This window comes from Gobio gobio, assembly GCF_949357685.1.
Source record: "Gobio gobio genome assembly, chromosome: 15".
NCBI lineage: Eukaryota > Metazoa > Chordata > Actinopteri > Cypriniformes > Gobionidae > Gobio > Gobio gobio.
In genome coordinates this window covers 12717279-12730054 of record NC_137108.1, presented here as the reverse complement: position 1 = coordinate 12730054, position 12776 = coordinate 12717279, and the positions used below count along the sequence as shown (strand labels likewise).

Genomic DNA, 12776 nt, shown 5'->3' with positions numbered 1-12776 from the left:
AAGCGTTTTAGCAAAACGCAATACGAGAGTACTCTCGTAAGGGAACACAATAAGCCTAGTTTGATCATGATAAAGCATGCTAAAGTTTGTCCTCAGATATTATCAGGCTTTCAGCATATGACTGATATGAGTGGTGTGAAAGAGGAGGGGTTTTTTTCTGACACAGTGAGTCAGAGGAAAGTGGCCAAATCTGCAGTCACTTTCTCTGAGCACAGGTGCATCATATTTCTTCTCTTGGGCTATAACCACTGTATCCTTTACGCTATTTTTCCATCATGGACTGTGCTTTTGCCAATCTAGATGCTGCTGGTTTTCTACAGATTTGGCAACACTTTGATGCTGATGGTGAGAATTTGAAATAATTTCAATTCTGCTTTCAGATGTGATATTTCCATATATTGTGAGTATTGTGTTTAGATTGAAGTATTGTCTCTATCTGTATCTGTTCATAAAATTGCATTTATGAATATTTTTCTGCAGATAATGGCTACATTGAAGGGAAAGAGTTGGATGACTTTTTCCAGCACATGCTGAAGAAATTAGGGCCAGAGGTATGTATAAAAAAAACTTATATATAATGGTTAACAGATCAGTAGTTCATGCACATTTAAATATGACTATAGAAAGAGATGAGTATGTTCCTTGACAATTGTTTTTGAATCTAATTGTACATAAATTAATAATCTGTAATAAACCAATGTTTGCTAATTTCATTAATGAAATTTATTATAAAGTGTTATCAATACACTTATATACACTTTGGACTTGGCACCGGTGTAATTATTGTTTTTGATGACACAGGTGTTATTGTTTACATTGCTGACATTTATGGAAGAACATCAAACACTCTTTCTGTAAATGAGGTCATCAGTTCTCCCTGATTGTTTACACACTAGGATGACACACTGTCCTCTCTTTTCTCCAGGAAGCTGACATAATTCAGTCAACGGCCATTTAACATCTGTTGATTTATTTTAAAATCTTTGTGGTAGGCCTATACTAGAAATGTGTTTTTGTATAATACTGTCATTTTGTTTTATTTTGATGGCTAATGCCAGTTTATCACAGTTATAGTAACAGTAATGGTACTATTTATGTTATTTTTATGGAAACTATAGTTATCATAGTATAAAATAGTATAAAATGCATGCACATGTCGTTACTGAAATGTTTTGATCTCAGATTGGCACTCAAGGAAGTTAAACAGCACTTTATTTTTCCAGGAAACTGTGGTTAGACACATCAGATAAAAATAAATTTTCAGTGTTCTCTACTATTTCTAAAACTCACTTTTGTAGTTAGATCTACAATGACTTTGTATATGGTCCACAAAGGTTTCGTAGGATACTTTTGACTAAATGCACAGTTACATTGTTTTTACACATAGTAGTTCTGGGGCCTGTTTCAGAAAGGAGGTTAAGTGAAAACTCTGAGTATGTTAACTCTGAAATGAGGGAAACTGAGTTTTCTGTTTCAGAATGGGAGGTATGTGAAACCCAAGAAAGCAGGGTATAAGTCAGGCCATTTCTAAAAGAGAGGTAACTTATACTCAGAGTCAGTTACCAGGGTAACTTGCTCTGTGAACCTAACCTGGTCTGGAGCAGGTTCTCTTTGGTAAACCCAGAGTTTCTTTCGGTCTCCTCCCCTTTTTTAAAAGCGCCAGCAGTGTTTAAATACTTTATTCATTCATTCAAACTGCACAAATGCTTTTTTTGTAGTATTTTGTCATATTTCAAGTACAAATATAATAAAATTATAAATTAAATCTAAATCTAAAGTAAGCAAAGTTTACTTAAAACAAGTTAAATTATCTGTCTCTTGACAAAAATACAAAGTAAGAAAAGCATTCTTTGCAGTGCAGGTACATTCATTCATTGCTCATATTTTATCATAAGGACACAGTCAAAGTGACAAAAATCTCATCATCACACTTTCTGAAAACGGATTATTGTGTGGAATGGAAGAATGCCAGATGGTAGTCCGAGATAAATGCCATAACCTTCACCACAGCTGTTACTGTAAATACATTTATTTACAATTTTTATGGTCATCTTTATTTTCTACAAATACTTCATTCTTTTTCATGCTGGATTTTAATATTCTTCCTTCATCTCCTCTTCATCTGTCAGTGGTGCTGGTGTTTTGCTGGCCTGAGTAGAAGTAAAATGTAAATGTCATTACCCTAATTAATAAATGTAACAGGTGGAATCAGAGAACATAAACCCTTTTCAGATTTATGGGTTTCTCAGAGCGGAAGTCTTCATAGTTGGGTTAACTTTTATTAAATACATTTTTGTGTCCCTATTTGCTCGAAATAGCAATAGAAAAACTCCACAATAGTATTTCACAACTTTCAAAAAGACTGAAAAAATTGAGTGAGATTGATAACAGATGTGAAAAGAGAGAAAGATGTAAATGTTTACCATCACTCCCATAGACACTGTATTAGAAACACCCTCACAGCAGCGGTAACTTGTTTTTTGATGCAAAAGTAATATAATACAAAGTACTAGTGTTATAAATATACATACAATTAAAAAAATTGTATAAATACAAAAAATTTTGCAGGATTTACAATATTTGTTATATTCTTATCTATTTTATATAACATGAATAATATGCGGAGACGCCATTTTAACTCTTGTGTCTTTACCACTGATCTATATAAATGACTGGATTGCTCATGACGTCATAAAAAGTGAAGCCGTCGTGCCGCCATGTTGGTAATCCCTAAACTCACGCGTTCTATTGAATCAATATGAAATTATATGATTTTACTGAGAAAACATTGCCTAACGAGTCAGCATTTTTATATTTGAAGTCTCCCTGTACACAACACAAACGTCCTAAGAATGTAAATAGTTATTCGTTTAAAGTCAGGAATTTCCCCTGCTTATTAAAAAGTTACGTTCATATTCATTATAGTAGAGAACATCAACTCGGCGGGCGGACGAGACACTTCAGCGTATCACTAATGTCAAAGTGCGAATTTTTATGACTTGAAAACGTAACCTGAAATCGCATTGTACTGATATGTTGTGCTGTATTATTGTTTTTATTCATACAGTAGCCTAGGCTAACTGCAAATGTTTCAACAATGATTTCGTAAACAGCATGCATTTTGAAGCAGTTAATGATTTAAACGATGATTAAATAAATAACACGGCATACATAACACTTATAGAATTCTCATATAACACTTATACTCATATGGAAACAAATGGCATAAATTTGATTTTGTCTTTAAGAGTCTGAAATAGATGTTGCTCAATCAGGAAATAAAATACACACATAACTTATTCGGGCAGATAACGCTGACAGCTTTATTTCTGAGATGATAGCAAACTTTGAATTGTAATACAATGTAGTGCAATATAGAGGCTTGCATTAATATTTATTATATAAGCTATTCGAATCAATTTCTGCAGCTAAACACAGATATACGTTAATGTTTAATATTAGTAATATTAAACATTAACGTATATCTGTGTTTAGCTGAAGCAATTGATTCAAATAGCTTATACAATAAATATTAATTCATATTTTTATGGATATGTATTCCAATAAATATTAATACATACAATTATGGAGGGTTTGGGTTAGTTACTATATCGTAAAACTAATTCTGTGAGACTGAGATGCTGCAAATCGTGTGATTTATGTCAATGTTTTGGCTGTACGTCAATGATGCCCTCTGTTGGTAGGGAATAGTAAGATGGCCGCTCGAACACTTCCGGTGGCTTCACTGCCTGATGGCAGTTTTGAACGCGATGAGCAATCCAGTCATTTATATAGATCAGTAGTCTTTACTGAGGAACTCTGACTTCTTCAAGCATCGGTACAACATACAAGGGGTGTGCTAGAGCGCCCTTAGAGAGACATTAAGTGCATATCACAATATTAATGACCGTTAAAACGGTCAAAGTCTGTGAAAAGGGTCTATGTGGGAAAAGCTGCTGCACATTGGACACTGAATGATATTTATTTAATATGTCAAATGTTTGTAAAGTCATTAAACCTATACACCCATGAACATTTTATGCTTAAAGCTTTACCTGACTGAATTATGTTTTTATTTTTCATTTTTAGCTGCTGCCACATTCTTTTTTTGCCTTTTGGATACCATGAAAATTAAACTTAATTAAACGAATTAAGAATTAAACTTACATATTGACCCGGAAGTATGCAAACGTCTTTTTGTTGGGTGCTCTTGCCATGGTGAATCATAATATCGGAGCTCCATTGATCGTGGCTTTTCATAGTTGGGGTGTATGTGCTTAACTCAGAGTCAGTCTACTCAGGGTTAATTGAACTAGCTCAATTCAGCTGTCCTGAAACCTCAGAAAAACTCAGAGTTTCCCATCTCAGGGTAAGTCAACTCAGAGTTCAAGTTTAAACTCAGAGTTGGTTGAACCTCCTTATTGAAACATGCCCCTGAAGTAGATATTGTTGAATTTGTATGTAACCCTGTGTAAATTAATTTATAAAAAGGAAATAATTAAATAGGCAGTTAAAAAAATAAAACTAACTAGAAATGAGTAAAGCGTGTAAGAAACATTGTGAAATCAAAGTGAAATGCATATCAGTGTGATTATTGACATCTTAATGATTGTCCAATTACGTGAGGTTTATGTTGAAGGCCCGCCCTGCCACGTTAGTTGCTGGATGGGGGAAGCCATTTTCTTTTCTGTGTGACTGGTGAGACGAGCAGCAGCATAACTTTGTGTAAAAGTAAAAAAAAATGTGCAGAGAAGATTTAGAAGAGAGACATTTTTGTTCGATTTACTTTGGATTTGGTCGGGTTTTGTCCTACGTTAGAACTGTTTCAAACCAACATCTGAGGAATTGGGTAGGAAAGATCTGAGAGACTGCTTAAAGAGTATTTTTGTTTTTGCTCAAACTGATTTTTCTTTTGAGCAATTGAATCGTTTTCAGCGTTTCTAAGGATTTTTGGATTCCCTGAACTGAATCTTTGAACCGAGTCTTTGAATTGGATCTTTGAACTGAATCTTTCGAATGGACTTACCGGTATCAAACTGAACCCTTTGAACTCAAACTTTTAAACTGATCCTTTCAAACGAGTCTTTTGAGCTGATTTATTAAACTGTTTCCTTATTTCGATCGATAGATCGGTAATTTAGTTGAAAATTTAGTTGAATATTAAGTTGAACATTTAGTTGAAAATTTAGTGTCCCCAACTGGGCAAGACCGTGGCAAGGAACCAAAACTCCCATCAGGTGGCATAATAGGGAAAAAGAAACGTTGGGATAAACCAGGCTCAGTTAGGGTACCACGCCGGAGACGGGTATACTGACAGGCCCGGATTGGCTAATCGGGAGCACCGGGAAAATTCCCGGTGGGCCGGTCTGTTTTTTTGGCCGCGAGGGCCGTTGTTGTCATGGCACTGGGTTGAAATATGGATGTTGTCCCTAAGCTGCCTGCACTCACAGCAGCCCAACTTTTTTATTTATTATTTTACCGCAGCCCCACTCTTTTTTATTTAATATTTTCTCGCAGAGTGCAGCCCGCAGGTTAATGATGACGTGATTCTCTTTTGACTCCCTGGCCCCGCCCCCGACACAGCACCTTGCAAGTTGCTCAAAATAAAAAAAGTCAGATAAAAATGGATAATGAAGCGCAAATGCGGCGCTGAAAAGGCCAGAATAAAAAAGAAGAAAGCTTTGGAAACTGACGCGGCCAAATGTTCTAAGCTGAGCAGCACATTTTTCCTCAAAAAAACAAATGAAGACAACGAGGCCGGTAAGTAAGCTAACGTTAAGGTAGTTAGGAGCAGTGCAATTTGCTAGCGACCGTGCAAAACAACGTTGTCTGCAAACCACGTTCATGTATCAAACTTTTTCTTGTAGCTCTTCAGCAGCAGCCGCCTCTAGTCCGGTTTGCTGCTAACAGTGAAGAGCAAGGCCCAGTAACGTTACCAAGCTCCAGTCATGAGCCCAACACACCAGAATGGGCAGGTAGGATTGTCATTCAGAAGAACTAATAGTAATGAAGAGCCCTGCTCAATGAAAAATGCCCTGAGATAATTAATGATACCTGATGATTCAGCAATACACTAATGAAATTGACTTGACTTGATTTGAAAGCTTTGTAAAAAGGGGATATTTGTGGTGAGAAATAAATGTAACAAATTTAATTTAGTGTCAGAAAGAGAGCCAGGACCCAGTTGTGAAGAGACTTATGCTCTCACTGTGAAAGACACAGGTAAGCTGCTATTGTAGCATAGTGTGTGAATAAGCAAACATTATCACTGAAAAAATTTGTATCTTAATTGTTTCCAGTTCAAATATCTAAATATTCTTAATTCAAGATACATTTACTTGACAAATGAAATGGCATAAGAAAGTATGTCTTGTTTTCGGGGGGAAAAACACTCTAAAAAACAAGTGGGTTTTTTTTTGTTGTTGTTGCTTAAAACAAGCTAAATCTAAAACTATTATTTTTCTTACACCATTGGTAGATAATATTGATTGTTTTAAGCAAAAAATCACTTAATTTTGAGGTGTTTTTCATACTTGTTTAGTAAATGCATCTTGATGTAAAAAAATTTTTTTTTTTATTTGGACTGGAAATGAGACAAAAATACTAAGAGAAGCATTTTTTTTTGTTGCAGTGATCACATTAGTTACAATATAACAACTTTCTATGCCCAATTATTACACTAGTGACCCATTATGTTTTAATCAAATGATAGTGAATATACAAACCCCACGATTAAAAGGGAATATGATAAAAGTAATATGAATTAAGCCTGCATATTTTTCCATTTTGAATTTGCTTGGAAAGCACATTCAAATTAAATTGAATTAAATAAATGTCAAATATGTTAAAGATTACAATATGCTTTTATTGTGATTTAAATACAGGTGCAAAAAGTCAGATAACAGTGCAATACTTGTTTAATTCTTTAACTAATGTTCTCATATTTGTGAAAAATATTTGAAGTTGTAAAGCAGCTGTTTCCTTGAAAAAGAGATGCTACTGTCATTAGAAAGTGCAATACATTTTATTTTAATCTTTATTTTGTATATATTTATTTTTTCTTAAAGAAAATTGATTCTGATACTGTCCTGTTATTTACTGTTCTAATAAATCTTCACTGTGAAGCAAAACTTAGGCTACTCAAAAATACAAAGAATTACAAGGCTGTAGAGAACAGTGCGCCTATGGCAGACTTATATTCTGAGGTTTTAATTACATTATTTTAATATAGTCAGTCGGGAACTAAAGTGGGCCGGTCTAAGGCATGAAACTCCAGGACTGAAAATGAGTCCCAATCCGATGTCGTGTCGATGAGGCAATTATTAGAAAGGAATATTTGAAAAGATCGGAGTCATCACTCCGGGGACGGGTTTATTGAGGATGCTGTGTCGATGAGGCAATTTCAGGGGGGAGTCTAATTTACACGGTCTCTGCAGACACTTCAGGGATGCGTTGGTCATGTCTGGGTGCAGGTCCACCATCTGATCTGGATACGGACCGGATCCGGCTGACTGCAGTAAACCTCGGGATAAACAGAGAGACTAACATTAGCGTAGACGCCATTCTTTTTATGAAGTAACGAGTACATCAGTTGTTATAGTAATATAAATTAAAAATGTTTTATGTGTATGCCATAGTAAAGAGATGTGTTTTTAGTCTAGATTTAAACTGACAGAGTGTGTCTGCTTCCCGAACATTGCTAGGAAGACTGTTCCAGAGTTTAGGTGCTAAATAGGAAAAGGATCGACCACCTGCAGTTTATTTTGATATTCTAGATATTATCAACCAGAATTTTTAGACCGCAATAGACGTGATGGATTATAATGTGTTAAGAGCTTTCTCAAGTACTGGGGAGCTAAACCATTTAGTGCTTTGTTAGTAATAAGCAAGATTTTAAAATGTATCCGCAATGTTTAATAGGGAGCCAGTGCAGAGTTGACTGAACCGGGCTAATATGGTCATACGTCTAGGTTCTAGTAAGAACTCGAGCTGCGGTGTTTTGGATCAGCTGCAGTTTATTTATTAAGTGAGCAGGGCAACCACCCAGTAGAGCATTACAATAATCTAGCCTTGATGCATGAACTAACTTTTCAGCATTTTGCATTGAAAGCATGTGCCGTAATTTAGATATATTTTTAAAATGGTAGAATGCAGTTTTACAGATGCTAGAAACGTGGCTTTTAAATGAAAGATTGGTGTCAAAGAGCACACCCAGGTTCCTAACTGACGACGAGGACTTGACAGAGCAGCCATCAAGTGTTAGACAGTATTCTAGGTTACTACTTGTGGAGTTTTTTTGTCCAGTAATTAAAAATTCAGTTTTTTCTGAATTCAATTGCAGGAAATTACTAGTCATCTAATTTTTTATATCAGCTATGCATTCCGTTACTCTTGTGAATTGGTAAGTTTTGTCTGGACGCAAAGAAATATAGAGCTGAGTATCGTCAGCATAACAATGAAAACTAAAGACATGCTTCCTAATGATATCTCCCAGTGGTAGCATGTACAGGGTGAAGAGCAACGGTCCTAGCACTGAGCCCTGCAGTACTCCATACTGAACTTGGAATCAGTGTGACATCTCCTAATTTACTGCTACAAACTGATAATGGTCAGATAAGTATGATTTAAACAATGCCAATGCAATTCCACTAATGCCAACATAATTTTAGAGTCTATTCAAAAGAATGTTGCGTTCAATAGTATCGAATGCAGCGCTAAGATCGAGTAACACTAATAGAGAGATACAACCACGATCGGATGATAAGAGTAAATAATTTGTAACTCTGACGAGAACAGTTTCAGCACTATGATACGGTCCTAATCCGGACTGGAAATCCTCACAGATACCATTTCTTTCTAAAAAGGAGCATAATTGCGAGGACACTGCCTTTTCTAGTATTTTTGACAGAAAGTGGTTTAATAATAGCCAACTTAAAAGTTTTCGGTACATATCCTAATGACAAGGATGAATTAATGATATTAAGAAGAGGATCTATGACCTCTGGAAGCATCTCTTTCAATAGCCTAGTCAGTATAGGGTCGAGCATACATGTTGTTGATTTGGATGATTTAACGAGTTTAGCCAATTCTTCTTCTATAGCAGTGAATGAGTGTAATGTTTCCTCAGTGACACTACAATGCTCTGTATGATGTGATACTGTAGTAGACGGCTGCATGGTTATATATTTTTTCCTAATATTATCAATCTTACACGTAAAGAAGTTCATAAAGTCATTACTGCTGTGCTGTTTACAAACATCAGAAGTTGAAGCTTTATTTTTCGTTAATTTAGCCACTGTATCGAATTAATACCTTGGGTTGTTTGTTTTCTTCTAAGAGAGTCAAGAAATAAGCAGATCTAGCAGTTTTACGGCCGTTCTGTATGCAATCTTGCTCTCTTTCCACGAAATGCGAAAAACCTCCAGTTTTGTTTTCTTCCAGCTGCACTCTAAGTTTTAAGGGCCCGAGTGTGCTCGTTGTACCACGGTGTTGGACTATTTTCTTTAATCTTCTTTAAGCGCAGGGTAGCAACTGTGTCTAATTGTTTATAACAATAAGAGTCAATTTAATTTAAAATTCATATAACTGTGATTTGATATTGAACAAAAATTGTGACATGGTTTGTATTATCATTTTATTTTCCTTTAAAAAGCAATAATTACTCAATAGCTAATTTACTTTATTAATTAACCATTGTTGTCTTTATTACACCTCCATAGTCAAACCTACTGGCCTGGTTACTAGCAGCAAGTGCAATATTATTTGACACGTGTGCTGCATGTACTCCCTGTAAATAAGCATTATTGCGATGTAAGCAAGCAGGCTTATATAAATAAATGATGTGCCAGATGTTATCTGTGTACCGGCATATCTTAAGGGCATCTCTATTGGTGCAAAGGTGTACTAGTTTAATGGCTTTGCCGAGTGATGATAGGGAACTCTATGAGAGGTAAATTATGGAAATGTAGTCATGGTAACCAGTTTTTTTCTCTACTCTCCTTAGGATAAGATAACAGAGAAAAGAGTACAGCAGATGAAGAAGAGGTTCATGTCTGCCTATGATGTCACATCCGATGGACGTCTGCAGATTGAAGAAGTACATAATTTTTTTTACATTTGCCTTTCATTTTTTTTTACATTTATTTTTTATTTAGTCCTGCATAGAAGTAAAAACTGATATTTAAAATTTAATGATCCTGTAATATAATAATTTGATGGAACTGGTAAAAACTAAGCATAAAAAGAAGGAATAATAAAAACCAAGAGTATCTTTTAATCACATGCCTTACCATCAGGCTACTGCTCTATAATTAATTATTCTATATGAAAAAAACAAACAAACAACTGAATTGCTTTCTGTATGCAGTGAAGGCAGAAGTTGGCTGCAGCTGTTATCTAGCTGATCTGGCTTCCGGCTGTTTCCAACACGGTTGCACTAGTCAGATCAATGACCTTCAAATAATTTGCCTTGTCATGTTAATGGCTTGTTTTGCTTCCTTCACATTTATATGCAATAGATTTGTAAGTAAAGTGAGGCTAAGGATGGTTGAAACACTGGATTAGATGTAACTATTTCTAGCTGTCATTAATATGCTGTAAAGAACCACATTGTTACTGAAGTCAAATGTGTAGTTTCATAAGCACATTATTGTCACACCCTCAGCACCAGACCTCTAAACTCCACCCACTCGTTCCCAATCACCAGAGTTCTGATCAGAAGCATCTGCATTCACTTATCACCCATGCATTATTTAAGCAGTCACCCATCAGTTCCCCATTGTCTGGTTTTGTTGTTATATATCTGAACTACTTATGCTGAGTTCAGACTGCCCGATTTTCAAACTCGTCGGATCACTGCTCTTTTCACACTGCATGACTATCTAGGGTAGCATTCAGTTACTGCTGTGTTCACACTGCACGATGGATCGGCGACAGGAGGTTTCACACTGCATGACTTTACAATAGGAAGAATCACCGACAACTCTCTCCGGTGCGCAAATTACGTTTCACAACCAAACACATGTGAGAAGTGAGAAGTAAACAGTGGCGTACCGTGGGGTTTTAATCAGGGCCTTCACTAACCATCAACACACTCCATGCCGTTGCCATAACAACACCACACACACCGATACATACAAAATATAAGCATGCACTGTATGCATTACTGTTACGATCCCAGCTTTCAAAGTGCTCGTTGAGAAGGTGGTAAACAACTTATGCTGGGTACACACCAAAAGATTTTTTACATCTTATAAGATTTTCAAAATGTGATAGACCACACACATGAGGACAAATAATCCTAGATTTAACCGTTTTGCTCCTATAGTGTATGGTGTGCCATGATGTGACAAAGACAGCACACCACACACGAACAGATTTTCAACCAGAGTCCCGACTGTAAACACAGGAAATCTCACAAAATCTCGCGAGACTTCAGAATAAGTATGGTGGTGATTGGCACAAATATCAATTTCGATCTTGATTCAATATCAATTCATATAGCCTATGTACATATAAGGAAAGTTTGCCTTTTTAGCACTATTTTAAACTTTTCTTGGGTAAATTATATTTGCTTGCATTCATTAATATTCACTTGTGTGTGCTTATTTAAGTATCATTAAAAAAATTAGGATGTAAATTGTTAACGTTTTAAAATTTCACATTTTAAGAAATCTAGTTTGATCATAAATATGTATTTAAATGCAAAACCTAAAAATAAGTAAGCAGTTATGATCTGCAATACTTTGAGCAACCAGACTAGAAACATGTAAATGTATTAAAGAGCCATTCATCCACATGGTGGGTAATGACATTACAAATAAAAATTATTTTTCCAGCCACAAAATGACTCTAATTTGCTTCGTTGCATTGGAATTCTTTATTTTAACCTTAATTACTACACTAATTGTAATATAAATAATACAAAAAAAAAATATTTTAAGTGGTCATTAATTGACCATAATTATTGCACAAATAGTAGGCCTATTTAGTACCAATAGCTTTTGTGGCCCTATTGAGCGCTCTGTGAACCACGTACATGAGCGCACACGCCGCCGGGAGATGAGAGCATGTCGCAACTCTGTTTTTCCACGCCTCTGGCATTAATTTTATGCCACATTAGTGCCAAAACGCTATATTTATTGTTTGAATTTCGTATTCAATTTTAAAAGCTTAGACTTTCAAGTTTCATATCAAAAGCAGGGTTGAGAGAAAGAGAGAGAGACGCATGAGTGACAGAGAGATGGAGAGAGAGAGAGAGCATGGAAAGGAAATGAATACGCTGCGTGTTTTAAATAGCGTTAAAAAGTTAATGAATAGCAACGCGCAATATGTGGCGGCCGGTTGATTCAGTGTGGGAAACACTGATGTTAGAGTGAGCTAGAGGTGAGGAATGGTAAAAAAAAAAATCACACTGCTGTTTCTTTATAATTGTTGTCCTCAGGTGTCTCTTGGAAAATAGCTACAGTATTATTCTCTTTGAAATTGCCTTTTTAAATAAACTTTAAATAATTGTTTTTATAGTTGGAGTTATAGTCAGTTCATGAGTATTTCATCTCTCAGCGTGCTTTCGGATTGAATATTATTTCGTTTCACGTGAGTGTACGCGCGGTTGTCCTCGGGGTTCCCCCCACACATCAGGATTTCTGATCGTAAATATTCAACATGTTGAATATTTACGATTCGCGATCGGGACGGCTCCGACGTTCTTCCGAGCAGGTTCGGACACTCTTAACACACTTCACATCACAGGAAAATCTGATAAGATAATCTTTAGA

General features: G+C 35.8%; 1 protein-coding gene across 4 annotated transcripts in view; it reads left to right on the top strand.

Annotated features, from left to right (window-relative positions):
* The first annotated feature begins 204 nt into the window (after window positions 1-204).
* Window positions 205-12776, top strand: part of scgn (secretagogin, EF-hand calcium binding protein) — a 93836-nt gene continuing 81264 nt past the window's right edge. For all 4 annotated transcript variants that reach the window (XM_079836896.1, XM_079836897.1, XM_079836898.1 and 1 more), the window contains exons 1-3: window positions 205-345; window positions 481-551; window positions 10004-10096. In XM_079836896.1, coding sequence (XP_079693022.1) covers window positions 276-345; window positions 481-551; window positions 10004-10096 — 234 coding nt within the window. In that variant the 5' untranslated portion in view covers window positions 205-275. The remainder of the gene's footprint in view (window positions 346-480; window positions 552-10003; window positions 10097-12776) is intronic.